Raw genomic sequence first — 24133 nt, forward strand, 5'->3', positions numbered from 1 at the left:
CACTATATAGATAAAGTCCATTTACCATTCACCACTTCTGGTCTTCTGTTTTATGGTCAGATGAAACAAATATTGCATTGTTTGGCCACAAATGTAGCCTTCCTTTGGCGTAAAAAAGGAGAAGCCTTCAACCCTAAGAACAACATCCCCACTGTCAAACATGTTGGTGGGAACTGTTTTGGGGGTGTTTTTCAGCCAGTGGACCAGGGAACCTAATCACAGTAAATGGCACCATGAAAAAGGAGCAATACATCAAGGCATCACCATCAGGCAGTCTGCAGAGACACTTGGCCTTGGGACATTTCAGCACGACAATGACCCAAAACACACAGCAAAAGGGGTGAAGAAATAGTGTAGCAGACAAAAGTCATTGAGATGGATGGATATATGGATATATGGATATATATATGCGTCTCAATGACTATAACACCAAATCTGGCAGATGCTTCCATATATCTAAGGGGGTGATGAATTGAGAACTTTCCCTTGAGCTTTAGATATTTAAGGTCATAGTAATGTAAGATTATCCTGTAAGTTTCAAAGCTGAAAACTTCCTTGGTAGTCAAAGAAAAGTTTTTATAGACACCAGGCCCAGAAAACAATCATGTTTGCATCTTGACGTAATCTAGTGGCGAAACACCGCCTCTAAAGAAGAATAAGCACGTGTAATTCAGAAGCGCCGCCCACCGACTCATGGGATCATGCTAGCCAGCAGCAATAAACACGCTGAAGAAGATAGTAAGATATTGTGGAAGAACACATTTGCTGCATAAGCTTCCTTCCAGTCCTAAAATTAGGAATGAGTGATACTTCATTTATTTTTAATGAAGTTCCAGCTCACGTGGGGAAGACATTAAGTGTGTTTGCTTCATTTCACTGCGGGATGGTTAGTAAACAAGTCTCAGGTGCTGGATTTGCAGACACAATGCTGTGCTTCTATATTGGATCAGACAGGAATGGGGCAACAAACTTATGTGAGTAAAACGTCTTTTTTTATATGTAGGCTAATAGTAGTCCCTGGGCTGTGTGTTTTCCAGGCTATCAAAACGTACGCCCGTCGGCAGAAATAATACTTTTTTGATCTGGGCGCATGCGCGTGTGCGTGTGTGTTCACGCTTATATCCACAGTTGGTGTGGACTATGTAATATCCAATGTTTTTGGATGTAAAAACCACACAAACGTCATTAGTTGACCTTAGACAACAGTATAACATTTTTTAAAAAGCCAGTTCATGACACCTTTAATAACTGATGATGAGCCATCTAATATATTTTTTTTTCATGTTTTCTAAATATGTTGTAATTTAAAAGGGAGTGCAGTCTGTTCTTAAAGGGGTATTTTCCTCCATGTTCTATTTTCCCCACAGCGCTTCATTCATTCTCCTGAGTGATGGAAAAGAAATGGATTTGCTGTTTTGTTCCTCCACACTTCACTGGTTTCAGAATCTGTCTGAGAATGTGAATAATGGAAGACTTGTAAGAGGAGGAGTCTAATTATGCAGATTGTTAAGATTGCAAATATGAGGCCTTTTCATGTCGCGTATCAATGATCAGCGACTTCAAGCTGCGTTCAGCGCATCTAGCTCTGAGACTGTTATCTGGAAAACAAGAACCTGTATCTTATATTTATTCCATTCCTCCTCAGTTGTGTTTCTGACAGAAAGGCCTGCAGGAGCGGCTTTTATTGGGTCAGAGTTTGCATCTTGAGCCTTTCAGCTACAATATGTTCTCTCCACAGGTGGTGGAGCGAAAGCGGGTCCTAGATCTAAAGTGGTGGTCATGGTGCTTGTAATCGGCATTGGTGGCATCTGTTCATCTTCGGTTGCCGTCTGTGTAGATTTGAGGAATGATATGTGGGTCATATGTCTCTCCACGGTCACCGAATCCATTAGGACTCCTTCCAAATCTGTGAAATACGTGTCTTAAGTGGGCTGCTCTATTTTGAAATGGGGGTGGACTCAAAATAGATTTTTGAGGTTGAGAGGGAGCTTGGGAAGAGATGGGAACAGATGGACGGCATGTCCAATTTGAGAATGGACATTTAATATGGCGAGATTGAGATTTGTTGGTCTGGAAAGAGAAGATGGCTGCGGTTAATATTGGGCTCATTGATGAGAGAGCTTGAAGATCTGGCATATAGCTTTCTCTGAACTAGACAATATGTTCTCTGCCTCTCTCAATAATTCACCACGTGTTGAATGATTCCTGAGGATTAATGCCAGCTTTAGGAAACCGTGATGTGTCAAAAGTAAGGATAGAGACTTCAGATGAGCTTATTACTTATAAATTAAAGGGAAAACTTGCAGGAAATGTCAGGAACATTTTGATTTTGGGATGAAATTTTAGCTATTTTGTGGGAATTCACCCATAAATGTAATGGAAACTCTGGGATTCAACATCTGATTTAAACCAAGCGGACACCTCTTGAATCAACAGGGAAGTGACTCAAACTACAATTCAACTGGCTGCTAGAGACAGGCCTCCAAAGGGAGTCAAATCTGTATCTCCCCCATGTTCAAATTCCCAACTTTACAGCAGAAAACACATTTTTACATCCTGGTCCAAAAAGTGGTTTTGGTCAATAAGCCTCGGACTAAAAATAGCAAAAAACACTCGCATTGCGCCGGGTGTGTGATAGGGCCCTGTATGGTCAAAAATTACGGATTATTTAAAGTAAATGCAAGTGATGGCGCTGGCGCCTGTTTGACAGTAAGCACACTCTTCACATAAACACAGATAGGCATCAATATAATAGTGTACATTTGTGTAGCTTAACATTAGAGCGAGTGGACTTCAAGTGATCAGCCATATTTGAGGTTGATGATTGATGGACAAATGTTTGGATTTCCTGACGGTAACAATCTGTCTGTCACAGCCTGCGTGATTTCTCCACTTCCTACTGAGTTTTTTTTCTGCGATTGAACGACTTTTCTAGAAGCCCCTTTCAGTCGGTTAGTCTGCTATTAGGGGGCAGCCCTAGATCATACACTGTAACGCTAGCCAAAGGATGACAGGGAAAAACTAATGCTGCAGTAAATATTTTTAATGGATTAAACTGAAAAAATGAATTGCATGTGTTAAAGTTGCCCTAGAATGATTTGAAATAATAAGTTAAATTGTTTAACTTTATTTATCTACATAGAGGGTATGCGGCTTATTTAAGGGAAAAAAAATTGTCCAGATACAATTTTACAGGTCCATTTACAACCCTATAAATTGTCCCTTGGACGTAATGCTCTGTTTTTGCCTTATTTGGAAGGGTCATGAATATTAATGTTGAGCACTGCTCTGATTGGCTTATTTCAGCAGCTCAGAGCAGTTCAGTAAAGCGGCTCGTGAGTCCTGACCGTCCTGACACAACAGACCGACTGAATGAGACTTTAAGCAGAACATCTCAAATGGAGATTGATAAAATGCAGCTTACTTGTTTATTGGTGTTTTCAGATCATCCGTACGCGAGAAAGAGCTTGCGTTCATGCGGTTGCCAGATTTCAGTTATTAAATCCCCCAAACAGAGCTTTTCTGTGAAAAGAAACCCGTATACACTCCGGTTTTTATCTAACATATCCAATCTGGCAACCATATGCACGCGAGCTCTCTATCTTTCTCGCGCACGGACGATCTGAAAACACCAATAAACAGATAAGCTGCATTTTATCAATCTCCATTTGAGATGTTCTGCTTAAAGTGTCATTTAATCCACATTTTAGACTTGTCTTTTTTCGTCAACGATATTGCATGTTTATATAACGTTAGTCAGAATGTAGGCTAACGTTACGCAGTGACTGTGATGTAGCCTAATCTGAAATACAAATAGGCAAAAACATCAAAGGAAACACCATACTTCAGTTCTCAAAAATATAAATATATAACTTATATTTTTACAAAATGAATAGCCACTTTCTTCAGTTTAAGACACTGAGTGAAGCTTGCTTGAAATGGGCAGAACAAACGAACGATCTTGAATTAAATTGTTGCGGATTATAAACATCAACCATGCCTGTTGACATTTTGTATCTGTGGGAAGGGTATAAAAGTCTCCTGCACAGCCTGAACATGAAGTGTGTCTATGCGAGCAGCTTGTTTACCCGATGATTCGGCTCCGTCAGTTCCGCCTGACAATGAACATGTTCGGACAGATGCAAATGTTGGGGGCGTGCATATAAATGATCCCCAATGCTTGCGTCACGGTTGGGTTTATGTTGAGAAGCACTTATTTTCAGTGGGGTTTTGGATTCACAAGATTTACATAAGAAGGAGGAGGCAATGGTGTTTGAGACTCACAGTATGTGATGTCTGTGTACTGAACTCTTATTATTTCGCCATGGCAAGGTTAATTTAATTTTTCATAGGGCACCTTTAATACGTTAATTTTGACAGCCCTAATTTAAAGCCATTTCTCGGATCATCCTCAAATCATATTGGATAAAATGATTATCAGTCAGATTGTAATGCTAATAGCATTATTTTATTTTAGGCTGAGAAATAAATAAAATGAGAAATTAAAAATAGAAGCATTGTCAGGGCAATGCTAGCACCTTTTCCTTTTATCTGCGATGTTGATGTCTAATAGATATTCTGTGCATCTGTGATGATCCATAACAATGTAAAATCTGTCTCCATTTGTTGGGTCTGTCTCTTTGAAGTTCTCATAATTCACTCACTAATGTGAGCTCGTATGCCTGAGCACATCTGTCAGTGTTCTGGGAGCCCAGCTGTGGACTCGCACTAATCAAGCACATCTCATTATGCTCACGTAATGAATGAGGCTTTGAGCTGATTGGAGCAAGACATGGTGATGAGCTGGACGTACATGTGGATGGATGTGCATGAAGTGTTTCTGTAAACTGTTGATCATTGGTCCACTGGCTCTTTTAGTTCCTTTAAAGGGATAAAACAGCTTCTCTGAAAAGTGCAACTTCTGACTCTTTTCTTATCTTTTCTACAGCAGATCCACAGAGCTTGAGAAACCCCAGTTCACACACACACATGCTCTTTCAATCATTGAGAGCATTCGGTTGTCATCCAGCTGTCTCTAAGCTTGCTCTCTTCACACCAGAGTGAGAATACATTTTCAAGTGATGTGGTCCCTTTGCTTTGAAATTTAATTTCTCGCTGCAACCATCCCAAAATAAAAAGCAAAAAACAACAACAGTCTATCAGTCAACACTGTTAGATGTGAAAGTCAAAAGCCAATGTGAAAGTCTAAAAGCCTAAGGGCTCTATCATAGACCCAGCACAATGTTTTCTGTTGATCTCGGCCAGACGCAGTTCTCATGTTCACATCCAGCTCCTCTGTGTTTGAATATTAAAATTCACTGGCGCATCTGTTCCCCCATCAGTGTGTGTGTGTGTCTGTTCACCCATGGGCGTCTGGTCTAAACCAGGTGTGTTCAGGAGCATTGTTGGAGCGTTGAGGAACTGAAAACCACTGACCACTGACCAACACACACCTGCTCTAAAGTCAATAGTGCATTATTTCTGTGTTATTATGGCCCCATTTACACTGCATGGTTCAAGATTTTGCACATGCAATTCCGATTTTTACCCTAACCCTTTTCCAGATCGGATATGACGTGAACATGTAAGCAGGAAAAAAACACATGAATTCTGATATCCTCAGATCAGATTCGTGCCTCATTCATATGTGGTAATATGATTTGATATGATTCGGATATGTGCATTTGCGTCTGCCATGTGAGCGGTCTAATCAGATATTCCCCAGTAAATGTGAGTCATATGTCATTGAGAAAGAGACGGAGGCGAATGACGGCAACTCAGCTGGACACGTACTGCGATCACATGACACTAATGGTGCGATGGAAGACGAAGGCAATGTTTTTCTGACCTTTAAAGATCATTTTGTCTGCGTCCATTGCATATCGTGCCGTTTTACTTCCTTTTCTGGATCAAAACGTCTTGGGCTCTTTTGCGAGTGTGTAGTGTTATGCAAATATCAGACACGGGTCGCTTTTAAAAGATGATGAAAGCGGGCTGTCAAAAAAAATCTGATCTAGTCACCAAATCGGAATTGTGCATCAAGACCTGCAGTGCAAATGCGGCCTAAAAGTGTTAGTAAAATGAGCCTATAGGCGGTGCACAGCACGTGTACACTCTGATTATTACACACACAGGGATGCACAGCAGCACACACATTTTAAAATATTAAAATAAAAGGATTCCTGTCTGGAGAAGCCTTCAGTCTCTCCTCATATAAACAGTGAATTTGCTTATGCAATGAGCACAATTGGCTTTTAAAGGGAAAGGGAGATGAGACTCTGATTGGTTTATTGCACGTTATGTCCAAAACACACCCACAACTCATTAAGAGACGAGGGACGACCCTTTTGGAGCTATTGCCGGGCAGGGTCGTTAAACTAGCAAAAGTGGATTCGGACACCCGTAAATGCACCTGCGCCGTGAGCTTCAGACCATGAGCTCAGATCAGTTAAAATAGGGCTCATAAAGACACCTACTGGTGTTCTGATGTAACTTATAGCATGCAATGACTAAATTAAAGCATTAGTTCACTTCAAAATGTCATCCAAGATATTCATGTCTTTCCCCAGTCAAAAAGAAATGTGTTTTTTGAGGATTTTTCTCCACATAATGGACTTCAATGGGGACCAACGGTTGAAGGTCCAAATCCGTGCAGTTTCAGAGGAAGGCTTTCAAGGGCTCTGCTCAATCCCAGAGGAATAGGTTCTGATCTAGACAAACCATCTGTCATTTACAAACAATAAATCAAATTGTATATACTTTTTAACCACACTTGCTCAACTTCAGTGCTCTGCTTCTTCACGACGTATGCCGACATGATGTCGGAAAGTTTATGCGTGATGAAATACTGACCCAGTGCTGAAAAAATCCATCTCATGTTCTCCTCCTAATTCAAAATTGTCCAAAATCATTGTTTTTACTAGGGCTGGTTTTCGATTCAAATTTCAAGAATCGATTCGATTCCGATTCTCAAGATCTTGAATCGATTATCATTATTCGATCTGATCCGATCTTTGAGATATAGATAAGTGTTTTTAAAGAAAGCATTTTTTTCATCTGTTACCTGAATATTACAGGACTGCAACATATTGATACTATTATTATAGACATTCAACTGCAAATTAATGGAGTATTGATGGTTGTAAAGAACAACTGTGCGCTGTGGAGAGGACGCGTACTGTCATGACAAGCCAGCCATTACAAATACCTTGGCAGTAAGCACGCGCTTCAGTGAGAACGGCTGTGACGTAAGCCGCGTTCTCGACATATCCAGCAGCCCGAGTTTACTCGTCTACCTTACTCTAGTATTCTCTGTCTGCCGCGGTAACGAGAGAAGAGGAAGAGTGAGGTAAAACTCGGTCTGTCCGCGGCGCTTCTTCAGCACGGCGGCGGCAGTATAGTGACGAGAGCTTCGGCTTGAGTCCGCGGCGGTTCTGGAGTTTTCAAAGCTGCCATGTTCGTTGTTTTAATGTCCTTCCACCTCGCGGGCATGCGTGAATTCAATGACGCGGCAAATTAAAATTCACGGGGAAAATGTGGGCGTATTATTAAATCGATCCTCTGAGTTACGGATCGATCTTTAGAAATTAATATGAAAATCGATTCAGAATTGGTGAATCGATTTTTTTCAACACAGCCCTAGTTTTTACCTTTGTAAAGGGCGTTTGATTTAGTCTTTGCACATTCGTTTTAACACGGGTACTTCCACCCACGTGACCTTTCCGATGTGATGGAGTCATGTCGTGCAAATGCAGAACACCAAAGTCAAGCATTTGTGGTTAACAAGTATATACATTGTCGTTTTTTTAGAAAATGACCGATGATTTGTCTAGATAAGACCCTATTCCTCATCTGTAATCGGTCAGAGCCTCTGAAGCTCTTCCTCTGAAACTGCATTGATTTGAACCTTCAACCGCTGGTTCCCATTGAAGTCCATTATGTGGAGAAAAATCCTCAAAAAATGTCATTTCTTTTAGACTGAATAAAGAAAGAGATTAACATCTTGGATGACATGGGAGAGAGTAAATGGATTTTGATGTGAACTAATCCTTTAACCAGCTTGTGGATGATTTTAGTGTATGCATAAGGTCAATCCTCCTCAAGTTCACCAGACTTCCTGTCTTTAACTCTCCATAAATTGTCCTAATACTTGTGGGGGCCACTGAGAGTTGGTTTACATCCTATATGAAACTTGTTTATTTCAAAGGATCAATGAAAATGTAATTTTTTCATGATATGATGATGCCTTTTAAGAAGAACAATAAACCAAAGGGTTCATTGGCCCAGTGGGAACGGCCTGTGTCATCTGCTGTATAGAGAACTGATAAGAGCGGTCAGTGATGATATATCCCTGTGTATCCTTCCTCCATAAATTCTGCTAACGGCTTGCTCATTTGGATTGATTTCGTACGTCAGCGCTCGTAACTTACCCACAAACAAAGGACAGATGATGACAAACATGATGCATTTCTTGCCACCCATGCACAGACACGCCGTCTGTGATTAAACTGAGCAATCATTTTGTTACGACGAGTGTTCCAGTAAAATACTGGACGTTCAGCTTCTATGGATTTTTCCCTGTGTGGGTTTCGCAAGCTTGTCTCTTCATACGTGTCAGTCGATACGATATTGAACATATATATTAGTCGAGAGGAAAACAGAGGGCACTGCTTGCATGTTATTTCAATGATAAAGTGAGATTTGGTTTGTGAACTCTGTGTGCATTTCATTTGACAGTGCAATCGTAAGGTAATAAACGGCCTGAGATTGTGAGGACATTGATAAGAGCAGGAATATAATCACTCTCGAGTCTCACATACTATGCATTTAGAAAATTGAGCGTTATAGATCTAAGACCTCAGTTTGAAGATTTAAAGGGCCTTATTAGAAGATTTAAAGTGCTATTTTAAAGGTTCCTCGTTTTGGAGTCTCTTATAACAGGTTTACATGCATACAAGGTCAAAAAACCCTTTCTTCTCATAATACACATCAGCTCTTTTCTCAAAGTGTCTGAAACGTTTCGATCCAGGATTTTTTCTCTCTAAACTCCGCCTTTCTGAGAGTCAGCTCTGCTCTGATTGGTCAGGTGACCCAGTCTCGTGATTGGTCAGAAAGCAAATGCTTATCATATCTGAATCTCAGCTCTTGATGTACAGAGATACGAACAGTAATGATGGTGTGGGTTTAAAACAATACATATCATTTCAAAGCAGCTTCACTGAAAATGCATGCGTGTACAATACAATTTAAAGTGGTTTTCTGTCCGAGCAGACTGTGTTCAACTTATGTTTTTATCGTATCAATCTCATCGCAGTGGATTTGCTTTGGCAGCTGAAAACAGCTTCTTCTCCACATGAACGACACCAACCAAACTCCTCCAGTCTCAGACACTACAATGGTGTTTTAGGGGCGGGGCAAAGAGACGCTGCTCAGCCAATCAAGACCATAGACTGACATTATGCAAATTAGTCACAAACCTACGTGGGTTCAAGCAGAGATTGGAATTACTGACGAATCGCTTCTTTCTTTTGAGAGACAATAACTCCCTTTATCTGCACTTTAATCTTTGCAGACCTTTTACATTCACAAACTGCTCTATTACACACTGCATGAAAGGTAATTTCTGAGAAAGTATAATATGGCACCTTGACATGGAGATTTACGAATACTGTTTTGTGGCTTTTTAAATGCATTTTTTTTTTAAAATGTTTTTACGAAAATGTTCTCATAAAAGTGTTAAGGAGACTTAAATTTTCCCCTGTCTGCTGACTTTTGTATCCCAGTGACACAGTGTGAGTGTGCGTTTATGAGTGTGTGTGTGTGTGTGTGTGTGTGTGTGTGTGTGTGTGTGTGTGTGTGTGTTTGTGTGTATGTATGTGTGTGTGTGTGTAAGTGTATGTGAGCATGCGCGTGTGTGTGTGTGTGTGTGTGTGTGTGTGTGTGTGTGTGTATGAATGTGTGTGTGTGTGTGTGTGTGTGTGTGTGTGTGTGTGTGTGTGTGTGTGTGTGTGTGTATATATGAATGTGTGTGTGTGTGTATGAATGTGTGGGTGTGTGTGTGTGTGTTTGGTCATAGGGTCCAAGCTGATGAGATTTTGTCGATCTTGTCTCAGAAGTGAAAGAGGTTAATAGCGTACACATTGGCTGTTCTCAAAGACATGCATCAATGTTTACACACGTTTCATCTGGAATAAGGAGCAAAGACGTTCTGCTGTAGGTCACACACTTTCTTCTCTGCTCAGACTGTGATTATATCGCTCAAGTTCTCTCTGCATATCAAACTAACAGAAGAAAGCATTTTAAAAAAATTACACTCTTTACCATCAGTTTCTGATGATAACTAATGCTGCTTTGCCAATGTATCCTTACATTTTGTTGATATGAACATTTGATGGAGTAGTTTCTGAATTATAGATCAAACACTCACTCCAATTCTCTTATACTGCAGATAATATTCATTGCGGTCATTGATTGTGTGATTGTTTGATTGATGATGCATGATTGCACTGGATATATATATATATATATATATATATATATATATATATATATATATATATATATATATATATGTCAATCAGAAGGATGTTGAGGCAGCCTATCACAGTTATAATTTGTTCGGTCTCTGCCTCACAGAATGTTCTGCTGTTTTGATTATAGATTATATCTATGTAGGGCTCTTCGGTGCTTGCTTTTAGTGAATTTCTGATATTCTTTCTCCGGTGGTCGTGACATTTCCTTCATATTAGATTTGAGAGATGAGAGGCTTTTGACTTCCCTGGATTGACTGAAAGAGCTGTTATTGATTTATTTACGTCTTCAGGCAGGCTGAGCCTCTAAATGAGAGTCACTATTGATGTGAGTCTATTGGAAGCCATCCTGCATTCGTTCATTCGTTCGTTTAAAGTGAATGCAAGATTTGCTAATGTTTATAATAATGTGATTAAATGCATGTTATCATCATATACAGGTGATGGTCATATAATTAGAATATCATCAAAAAGTTGATTTATTTCACTAATTCCGTTCAAAAAGTGAAACTTGTATATTACATTCATTCATTACACACAGACTGATACATTTCAAATGTTAATCTCTTTTAATTTTGATGATTATAACTGACTACTAAGGTAAATCCCAAATTCAGAATCTCAGAAAATTTGAAGAACAAGAAGAAGAACAAGAAGAAGAAGAACAAGAAGAAGAAGAACAAGTTTTATTTATATAGCACCTTTCCATAGCTCAAGGTCGCTTTACATTGCACAATTACAGTACATTTAGACACCTACATATACATCTATATATACACATCACAAAATACATATAATTGCATTATCCAAAATGCTTATTGAATAGATATGCTTTTAACTGGGACTTAAATGCACCCACAGATGAGATATTTTGTAGTGTAAGAGTCAGCGAATTCCATAATTGAGGAGCATTTATACTAAATGACCTTCCTCCAACAGTAGACGAACGGAAACGAGCGACAGACAACAAACCAAGTTCAGCTGATCTAAGGGACCGGGCAGGGCAGTAAGGGGAGAGTAGGTCAGACAGATTTTGGGGAGCAAGACCATTTAAGGCTTTGAACGTTAGAAGCAATACCTTAAAGTGTATATGTGAAGCTACAGGAAGCCAGTGAAGGTCATGATGCAGAGGAGTACTGTGAGCAGAGCGCCTAGTGGAGGTGAGAACTCTTGCTGCTGAGTTTTGAACATACTGGACTGTAATCTTGCAATAAGTTTTTTTTAGGAAGACTAAGAAATAAGGCATTGCAATAGTCCAGATGTGAAGTGATTAATGCGTGAATTTAACACTGGTTTAACACTGGTTAAAAACACTGGGTTATTACGTCTGACCCAGGATCTGAGTAACACAAAAACTACCCAAACACTGGGTTGTTACGTCTGACCCAGGATCTGAGTAACACAAAAACTACCCAAACACTGGGTTATTACGTGTGACCCAGGATCTGAGTAACACAAAAACTACCCAAACACTGGGTTGTTACGTCTGACCCAGGATCTGAGTAACATAAAAACTACCCAAACACTGGGTTATTACGTCTGACCCAGGATCTGAGTAACACAAAAACTACCCAAACACTGGGTTGTTACGTCTGACCCAGGATCTGAGTATCACAAAAACTACCCAAACACTGGGTTGTTACGTCTGACCCAGGATCAGAGTAACACAAAAACTACCCAAACACTGGGTTGTTACGTTTGACCCAGGATCTGAGTAACACAAAAACTACCGAAACACTGGGTTGTTACGTCTGACCCAGGATCAGAGTAACACAAAAACTACCCAAACACTGGGTTGTTACGTCTGACCCAGGATCTGAGTAACACAAAAACTACCGAAACACTGGGTTGTTACGTCTGACCCAGGATCTGAGTATCACAAAAACTACCCAAACACTGGGTTGTTACGTCTGACCCAGGATCAGAGTAACACAAAAACTACCCAAACACTGGGTTGTTACGTCTGACCCAGGATCTGAGTAACACAAAAACTACCGAAACACTGGGTTGTTACGTCTGACCCAGGATCAGAGTAACACAAAAACTACCCAAACACTGGGTTGTTACGTCTGACCTAGGATCAGAGTAACACAAAAACTACCCAAACACTGGGTTATTACGTCTGACCCAGGATCTGAGTAACACAAAAACTACCCAAACACTGGGTTATTACGTCTGACCCAGGATCTGAGTAACACAAAAACTACCCAAACACTGGGTTGTTACGTCTGACCCAGGATCTGAGTAACACAAAAACTACCCAAACAATGGGTTATTACGTCTGACCCAGGATCTGAGTAACACAAAAACTACCCAAACACTGGGTTGTTATGTCTGACCCAGGATCTGAGTAACACAAAAACTACTCAAACACTGGGTTGTTACGTCTGACCCAGGATCTGAGTAACACAAAAACTACCCAAACACTGGGTTGTTACGTCTGACCCAGGATCTGAGTAACACAAAATCTACCCAAACACTGGGTTATTACGTCTGACCCAGGATCTGAGTAACACAAAAACTACCCAAACACTGGGTTATTACGTCTGACCCAGGATCTGAGTAACACAAAAACTACCCAAACACTGGGTTATTACGTCTGACCCAGGATCTGAGTAACACAAAAACTACCCAAACACTGGGTTGTTACGTCTGACCTAGGATCAGAGTAACACAAAAACTACCCAAACACTGGGTACCCAAAAGGCTCAACCCAGGATTTGGGTTGAAAAAATAACCCAATATTTGTTATAGTGTAGCTGTAAAGATCAAACAATCAATATCAGAAACACTTCACTCTAATGGAAGAGACGCATTGTGCAGTTTCAGAAGAGAAGCTGTTTTTGCCTGCAGTTACGCTCATCATGGCTCGCCTCTTTCTGCCAGTTCGCCGGCTCTCACATACATCAGAGTCTATAGACGACGTTATTGAGGTGTTTGCTTTGAGGTGAGGTTTACTCGCAGCAGTTTTGGACAGCAGTTAGTGAAGCCACATAAATACAGCAAAGTTTAGCTGGTTTGCAGAGACGAATTCAGCAGCGTAAAAAAAAGGGATTCAGTCATTTGTACAGTGTAATGATATAATTTATTTAATCATCTTATTAAAATGTTAGTTGAATGTAGAGGAATGGTAAACATTAAGTAGTGTGTCATCCGTTATTCAGCTCAATTTCAGCCTAGCGTGTCTTTGTTTTGCGATAGATTTCCCCCCGTGGTAATGTGACTTCTTAATGTCACATCTCTCTCTGCTTTTACTTATTCAGAGCGAATGCAACAGCCCGAGGATCTTCACTAATGGCAGCTCTGAAATGGATGCCTGCAATTTCACCTGTCTTCTGTTTTCAAAAGCTAATCTTTTTCTAAAGACAAATATATGTAGGTCGATATCAGTGACTGAACCCCTATTGGCATTTTGTTTGCGTAGATATTTTCTGACTTGACATCTAGACAAATGGTGTCAGACTAGGGCGTTAATAATGTTTGAAAAGCAAAAGCACAAGGTGCAAGGCTTTTAAAGGGTAAGGCTTTGAAAGGCACTTTGTCAGATATAAGCTTTTATTAAAGATGAGATCTCGCTGAATAGTTCACAATTCAATGCCGTTTGAAATGTGTTTATATTTGTCCATTTTGCAGGGCGTCGTGACGGACCCTCATACGGCTCTGGCGCTGTCGACCGATGGCAAACTGGCCAAGCAGAAGAAGAAGAGCTCAATGGCTGGCCTGTGTGAGGAAGAGGAGGAGGAGGAGATGTCCATCAGGATAGGTAGAGCAGGACTTCACTCAGGCAAGCTCTTCTTCACGATCCCACAGTCTGCTCTCTGCTCTTATGCTATCAAACATAGTGTTAGGTGTGTGTCAGCTGTATTGATGGCTCTCTCTGGGGTCCCTGTTGGCTTTCCTTCCGCTTTTGAATCACATTCTTCTGGGACATTATTGCGGCTCTTATGTCTCTTTAGTAGGGGTGTGACGAGACACTTTTCTCGAGACTAGACGAGATGAGACATGCGATTGGGTGCATGAGAACGAGATGAGACTTTTACATAACCTAGTATTTTTAAGAAATCTACAATGATGAAATACATGACTAGAAATGAACGCAACACTAGGTAACTTTTCAACCTTCATTATATTCTTTCAAGACTCTTGTGATGATACATTGACGTACAATAGGTTGAATGACACGTCTGCCATAGCCTGATGGGGTTTGTATCGTTTTTAATCGTACTTTTAAACTTCGGGTTTCGGGTAGTAACCCGAGAACAAAAAGAACTACAAAATTCGACTGCTTTACGGCATATACGTCACTTCCACCAACACACACACTTCCTTACATTCGGACGTGCGAGCCCAACGTTGTTCATCAGATAATATAGTCATGTCTGAAGCAGCACAGACAAATAAGAAAGAAAAGGTTTTGTTGGAGGAAAGCAATAAGAGGAAACGAAAAAGTGCTGTGATTAAAGGCAGGACGAGGATCAACATGTGACCAGCGTTTGCTCGTCGGCGTGAGCTGAAGGAGGCGTGCCCGACCGATGCTGTCCTGCTTGTTACGGTGATTACCGACCACTCAAACACTGAACTGAAGTATCATATAGATTCTGTAAAACGCTAACCAATAGACTACTATAATGATGCTGGCTTGTAGACGTGAGCATTGCGATTATTTGGCGTTTGAAAAAAATAAAACCTGTTAAATTATATTCATATGACATGCTGAGACATATGCCACTGACTGTACCTGGGATGAAGACATTTCACACGCGCCGCCAGAAGAACACCTGCATGTGAACTCCTCCTGCAGTGTTCAGGGGAACTGTTAGTGCTGCACCGACCCGCGGGACGCTTTTATGAAGTTATTTGTCTCTTTAGATCTAAGAATTGCACGAGCTTCATTTGACCTCCTAACTGATCCTTCCCACAAATTGATCATAGATATTAAGAGCAAACAATAACTATAATCAAAACTCAATATTCAAAGTGCAAATAGAGATTGTTTTTTTCCTCAAGCATGGTGTGTAGAGCTAAGAGATGGCTACAAATAGATAGTTCTCATATGGGAAGATGTTTGCGTCCCTCATTGATCGCTTTCAAACAGCGGTAACACATTCACCCCGTTTACTTTCACTTTATATTTCGCGACCGAGCGTATACTCTGTGATTAGGGAGCGGTGGTGCTGTACCTGCAGTTTAAAATATAAGTCTGGCGCTTCTGCTGCTCAATGAATCCTCCGCCACAGTCTAGTCCACTAACATGTAACACACTATAACACAACAGCTCAATTGAGCGCTTCATTAACACAACACACACTCATAACACACGCTTATGTTCTCTTCACGTGATCACTACTGCAAACAGATCGTTCTATGAGCTGATGGAATTGAAGCGACTGTTACGATTATCCACCTGAATTAAATAGTTTTTATTTCTATAAAAAGCAAAACTAGAGTGGAGGCGTAATATAAACGTCACCCTCACTCTCCTTCATGACCAGGTCATGAGAATATGACGAGACAGCTTTTCACCTCGACGAGAAATCTCGTCACAGTTGAGTCTCGTGAGATCTCGTCACACCTCTGCTCTTTAGTATAGTGTGTGCTATGGAGTGCTGGTGGTGGGTCTCTTTAAATTGATTTGCCATGAATAGTGCACATTAATGAAATATTAATTGAGATATTATGATGTAATGTTTGTAATTTACCACTATGAGAAGAGCACAGGTGGATCAGACAGATGCTGATTCTAGAGGGCTTTCAGTGATATTTATGGTAACAATAAAGACAGAAAAAAATTATATATATATATATATATATATATATATATATATATATATATATATATATATATATATATATATATATATATATATATATATATATATATATATATATATATATATATATATATAATATGGGTCCCTGACCCATCGAGGCATGGGCTCCTCTAGACCCCTGAAGGTGTGCTGTGGTATCTGGCACCAAGATGTTAGCAGCAGATCCTTTAAGTCCTCCATGGATCGGACTTGTTTGTTCAGCTCATCCCACAGATGCTCGATTGGTTTGAGATCTGGGGAATTTGGAGGCCAAGTCAACGCCTCAAACTGGTCGTTGTGCTCCTCAAACCATTCCTGAAGCGTTTGTGCTTTGTGTCAGGAGCATTATCCTGCTGGAAGAGCCACAGCCACCAGAATACCGTTTCCATGAAAGGCTGAACATGGTCTCAGCAATGCTTAGGTAGGTGGAGCGTGTCAAAGTAACATCCACATGGATGGAGGACCCAAGGTTTCCCAGCAGAACATTGGCCAAAGCATCACACTGCCTCCGCCGGCTCGCCTTCTTCCCATAGTGCATCCTGGGGCCATGTGTTCCCCAGGTAAGCCACACACACACACCCGGCCATCCACGTGATGTAAAAGAACACGTGATTCCTCAGACCAGGCCACCTTCTTCCATTGCTCCGTGGTCCAGTTCTGATGCTCACGTGCCACTGTTGGTGCTTTCGGCGGGGTCAGAGGTCATGCTGACTGGTCAGCGGCTATGCCACCCCATACGCAACAAACTGAGATGCTCTGTGTATTCTGACAGCTTTCTATCAGAACCAGCATTAACTTCTGGAGCAGTTTGAGCTCCAGTAGCTCGTCTGTTTGATCGGACCACACGGGCCAGCCTTCGCTCCCCACGTGCATCAATGAGCCTTGGCCGCCCATGACCCTGTGGCCGGTTCTCCACTGGTCCTTCCTTGGAGCACCTTTCATAGATACTGACCACTGCAGACCGGGAACAGCCCACAAGAGCTGCAGTTTTGGAGATGCTCTGACCCAGTCGTCTAGCCGTCACAATCTGGCCCTTGTCAAACTCGCTCAAATCCTTACCCTTGCCCATTTTTTTAAAAGTTCACTTGCTGCCTAATATATCTCACCCACTAACAGGTGCCGTGATGAAGAGATCATCAGTGTTATACACTTCACCTGTCAGTAGTCATAATGTTATACCTGATTAGTGTATATTACAATATATACAATTATTACTATAAATCAGAAGAATTCACTACAGGGACACTACATTTTTGCTTCCATATTTGACATATCTGGTGGCATTCCTGCATAATATCAGATCTATATCAGCTTTTCTGAATGACTTTGAATATCATCTGAATATTCCAGCATTCGGAAATGACTAATGGCTGCTCTTCTTCACCCATTAAGCGTAATGGCATTTTCACTTTGATGTCAGAGATTCCCAAAGAAATGTAGTTCAAATGGCTCATTATGAAAAACATGGATTTTATTAACTCTCAGTAAAGATGGAGAGAGAGAAACCCATAGCTGGATTTATCTGGCCTTGAGAACATTGTTGAGAGCTCTGCAGCTGTAATTCCTGAGGCAGAATCCAAACAGTCTAATTATCAGAGCTAAACGAGTGTGAAAATATTACATGCTGAACATGTGGAAAGTTCATCCTGCTAAAACGGCTGAAACCTCATTCAGCTTCTGACAGCCGCTGGCGCTTTATGACATTATTAACTGACCGCAGATCAGATCAGATCAGACGTACAGCTTCATGTTTACATAACGGCACAAATAAATACATCATTTATATACTGTACATGATATAAAGCTTATTCGAGGAAATGACTAAATGCAATGTCAGTTTGGTGTAATTATCATACTTTTGCTATAGTTAATGGTATTAACAGTTATATTTTCCTGATTGTATTCAGCTAGTGTAATAAACCAGTTTCACACAGGATTAAAATTACTCATACTTGGCTTTTGTGAATATTATGATTATCAGTATCTGTTAGCCACAGTAAAAAATAAATAAATAAAAATAAATCCTGTGTAAATGCATTATTTATTTATCAATCTAAGCAATACTAGAGTAAATTTTGATGTATTAATAAATATATATATCTATTTTAAGTTTATTTATTTAACTAACAGTTTGATGAATTATCAAAACAATACTAAAATAAAGTTTTTTTAAATAATTTATTTAACTAAATAAATTATGGTTACTTAAACAAGTAAATAAAAATATAAAAATATAAAATATTTTTTTTCAATCAATAAATAAAATTGAAGTTATTTAAGTGACTGTTTTTTAAAAAATCTAAACAATACTGAAATAAATTGTTTTATTTTAATCATTTATTTCGTTAAATAAATTATGGTTAAGTAAATAAAAAAAAAATAATGCATTATTATACTAGATTATATTCACCTCTAAATGATGCACCATTTATTGCTTCTAAATAGAAAAAAAAATATATATATATATATAAAAAAAATGTATTTGAGGGAATGCATTATTTATTTATTTATTTATTTATTTATTTATTTATTTATTTATTTATTTATTTATTTATTTATCATGAAAGTGATACTAGAGTAACACATTTTGTCCAATATATAAATAAAAAAGTACATTTGTTTATTTATTTAAGTAGCTGCAAACAAACATCAAAATAATGCTAAAATAAACTGTTTTATTTTAATAATTTATTTCACTAAATAAATTATGGTTAAGTTAATAAATAAATAAAATAAAATTAATGTATTATTTATTTATGTATTTAACCAAATAGATTATTTTATTTATCAATTTATAATTTATTTATTAAAATAGTTAAGTTTGTAAATAAGTACATGAAAAAATCAAAGCATTTATTTATTTATGATAGAATGTTTAATTAGACGGCTTCTGTGTGTTTGCAAATATCTTTACTTTGATGATTATTATATTTATGACTAGAAATGGTTTTCAAACTGTATGTATTTGTCCCAAATTTTGGTATCAGGGTTCCATAAATCGCAAACTCAATAGAAAATGAATGTAAAGCCAAACAGTTAGTCTTCCTGAAGCTGCTGATAGAGGCTGGTGCGGATGGGTTTGGCTCTGAGTGCCTGTGTGTGCTCATGCGCTGGTTTCAGTTCAGAGAGCGCAGCTATTTAAAGTGAGGGTGGCGTGTGTGTGTGTGTGCGTGTGGTGGGGGGGTCTCAGGTGTGCCGTCGTGACTCCAGTTGGTTATCTGGCATGAAATGAAGGCTGATCGAGGTGCCCTGAAGGGAGGCGATTATGTCTGAGCCCGATTACATCGCCCCGCTGTTTGGACTCTGCAGGCCGCATTACAGGCTTAGAAAGAAGTCATAAAGTGAGAGCTGAGGGGTGTTTGCTCTGGGGGTTTGCATGCTGTTTCTTCATCATCTATTGGTTAAGACCGCCTTCAAATTCACCGTCAGCTTTGCAAATATTCTGTGTTTGCACACGATCAGACAAACGGTTCCCAGGAAATGGCGTGTCTGACAGTTCAATTTTCTGCCTGCTGCTGTTCTCACATCTGTTTCTCTTGATGATTAATCTCCAAACCGGAATAAATCACTTTCCATGAAGCCTGTATATGCAGTGTATTGTGAAGGTATCCATAATGCGTCATTGCACACGATAATATGGTAAATATAGATTTAAATGAATGTAAAGACGCTCACGTGACACATTTGACTCATTATTATACCACACTTACACTGTGATCTCTTGCACTTTAAAATTAAAATAATGTGCTGTTTTATACATATTTATGGGGGTTTAGGTTTTTAGTTTTTTTTGTTAGATCATAGCAAGTGCCACATAAATAATTTTGATAAAATAAAATATAATTAATAATAAAAAACAAATTACAATTGACTGACCAAGAGGTTAAAGATAACACATTATGTAATATAAGAGATTAAGATATTTTAATATATTATACTGTTTATTAAATAACAGAAAAATTCATATAATGTATTATAACTGTTGGAATTATTTAAAATGCATTTTGAATGCATTAATAATACCTGTTGTATAGAGGCTTCATAGACTGTATTATCATTAAACTGCTTATTATTGTGTTCCTTTTTCCGGGTGCTTTTCCTTTCCAGCCATCACAGTACACACCATCCATCAGACATTCCCAGACACAGAGAGAGAGTTGTGGGGGTATGAGTGAAGATGTCCGTTTGCCGTTTCTTACATCACAGATATAAGCCACTGGTCATTCTGATGTTTTTTTCTGTGGGGAAAGTATTGCTGGTTTTGCTGTGGCCAGAGTCCGTCAGTTCTGCTGAGCTCTCACTCTCAGCGCTGCACGTTTCCTTTTCCAGCTCCGGATTCAGCTCACTGAGTTCAGTGTGAAACTGTGCAGTGCTGCAGGAGCCCTATGAGGAGCACTGACTAACACACACACACACACACACACACACACACACACACACACACACACACACACACACACACACACACACACACACACACACACGCACACGCACACTGACGAACATTGACGCACTCTGACACACTGATGCACACTGACATACACTGGCGCACACTGACATACACTGGCGCACACTGACGCACACTGACACACACTGACATAAACTTACACACACTGGCACACACTGACGCACTCTGACACACTGACGCACACTGACATACACTGAAGCACACTGACACACACTGACATAAACTTACACACACTGGCGCACACTGACACACACTGACATAAACTTACACACACTGGCGCACACTGACACACACTGGCGCACACTGACACACACTGACATAAACTTACACACACTGGCGCACACTGACGCACACTGGCGCACACTGACACACACTGACATAAACTTACACACACTGCCACACACTGACGCACACTGACGCACACTGACACACACTGATGCACACTGACATACACTGACACACACTGACGCACACTGACACACTGACGCACACTGACAAACACTGACGTACACTGATGCACACAGACACACACTGATGCACACTGACATACACTGACACACACTGGCGCACACTGACGTACACTGACACACACTGACATAAACTTACACACAGTGACGCACACTGACACACTGACGCACACTGACACACTGACGCACACTGACTCACACTGACAAACACTGACGCACACAGACACACACTGACACACACTGATGCACACTGACATACACTGGCGCACACTGATGCACACTGACACACACTGACATAAACTTACACACCCTGACGCACACTGACACACACTGATGCACACTGACACACTGACGCACACTGACACACACTGACGCACCCTGACGCACACTGACACACACTGACGTACACTGACACACCCTGACGCACACTGACACACACTGAGACACTGACGTACACTGACGCGCACTGACACACCCTGACGCACCCTGACGCACATTGACACCCACTGACGCACACTGACGCACACTGACGCACACTGACGCACACTGTTACACACAGACACACACAGACACGCACTGACGCACATTGACGCACCCTGACGCACACAGACACACACAGACGCACACTGACTCACACTGACAAACACTGACGCACACAGACACACACTGATGCACACTGACATACACTGGCGCACACTGATGCACACTGACACACACTGACATAAACTTACACACCCTGACGCACACTGACACACACTGACGCACACTGACACACTGACGCACACTGACACACACTGATGCACACTGACGCACACTGACACACACTGACGTACACTGACACACCCTGACGCACACTGACACACACTGAGACACTGACGTACACTGACGCGCACTGACACACACTGACACACACTGACGCACATTGACACCCACTGACGCACACTGACGCACACTGTAACACACAGACACACACAGACACACACTGACGCACACTGACACACTGACGCACATTGACGCACACTGACGCACACTGACGCACATTGACGCACACAGACACACACAGACGCACACTGACACACAGACACACACTGACGCACACTGACACACAGACACACACTGACGCACACTGACACACTGACGCACACTGATGCACACTGACACACACTGACACACACTGACACACACTGACGAACACTGACGCACACTGACACACACAGACACAAACTGATGCACACTGACACACACAGACACACTGATGTACACAGACACACACTGACGCACTGATGTACACAGACACACACTGACACACACTGACATACGCTGACACACACTGACACACACAGACACACACTGACACACAAACACACTGACGCACACTGACACACGCTGACACACACTAACACACACTGACGTACACTGACGCACACTGACACACTGACGCACACTGACGCACACTGACACACACTGACACACACAGACACACTGACGTACACAGACACACACTGACACACACTGACGCACACTGACAAACACTGATACTCAATGATGCACACTGACACACACTGACAAACACTGACGCACACTGACACACGCGGACACACACTGACGCACACTGAGGCATACTGACGCACACTGACAAACACTGATACACACAGACGCACACTGACACACGCGGACGCACACTGACGCACACTGACATACACTGACACACTGACACACGCTGACGCACACTGACGCACACTGACACACTGACGCACACTGACAAACACTGACATACACTGACAAACACTGACATACACTGACAAACACTGACATACACTGACATTCTGACGCACACTGACACACGCGGACGCACACTGACGCATGAACGCACACTGACGCACACTGACACTGACACACACTGACAAACACTGACAAACACTGAAATACACTGACGCACACTGACACACACTGACATACACTGACAAACACTGACACTCACTGACACTGACGCACACTGACAAACACTGACAAACACTGACATACACTGACAAACACTGACGCTCACTGACATACACTGACAAACACTGACATAAGCTGACACACTGACGCACACTGACACTGACGCACACTGACACTGACGCACACTGACACTGACGCACACTGACAAACACTGACAAACACTGACATACATTGACAAACACTGACAAACACTGACATACACTGACATACACTGACAAACACTGACGCACACTGACGCACACTGACATACACTGACACTGACAAACACTGACAAACACTGACATACACTGACAAACAATGACATACACTGACGCACACTGACACACACTGACATACACTGACACACTGACGCACACTGACGCACACTGACGCACACTGACACACTGACGCACACTGACGCACACTGACAAACACTGACGCACACTGACGCACACTGACATACACTGACAAACACTGACAAACACTGACATATACTGACGCGCACTGACAAAGACTGACAAAGACTGACACACTGACGCTCACTGACATACACTGACGCTCACTGACATACACTGACGCTCACTGACATACACTGACGCACACTGACAAACACTGACGCACACTGACAAACACTGACAAACACTGACACACTGACATACACTGACATACACTGACGCACACGGACGCACACTGACAAACACACACACTGACACACACTGACATACACACACACTGACATACACACACACACACATACACACACACACACATGTTGGTCTATGTGGTTTACATGGACTCTCCATAGGCGTAATGGTTTTTATACCGTACAAACCATATTTTCTATCCCCTTACACTGCCCCTAAACCTACCCATCACAGG

General features: G+C 41.0%; 1 protein-coding gene across 2 annotated transcripts in view; it reads left to right on the forward strand.

Moving 5' to 3' along the window:
- LOC137055795 (zinc transporter ZIP11-like) overlaps positions 1-24133 on the forward strand; it is a 181758-nt gene that overhangs the window by 83123 nt on the left and 74502 nt on the right. Inside the window, exon 6 of one of the 2 annotated variants that reach the window (XM_067429700.1) lies at positions 14163-14292. In XM_067429700.1, the coding sequence (XP_067285801.1) occupies positions 14163-14292 (130 nt within the window). Of the gene's footprint in view, positions 1-14162; positions 14314-24133 lie in introns of both variants that reach the window. The other variant, XM_067429699.1, reaches the window with a different exon arrangement.

This window comes from Pseudorasbora parva, chromosome 21 (genome assembly GCF_024679245.1).
Source record: "Pseudorasbora parva isolate DD20220531a chromosome 21, ASM2467924v1, whole genome shotgun sequence".
NCBI lineage: Eukaryota > Metazoa > Chordata > Actinopteri > Cypriniformes > Gobionidae > Pseudorasbora > Pseudorasbora parva.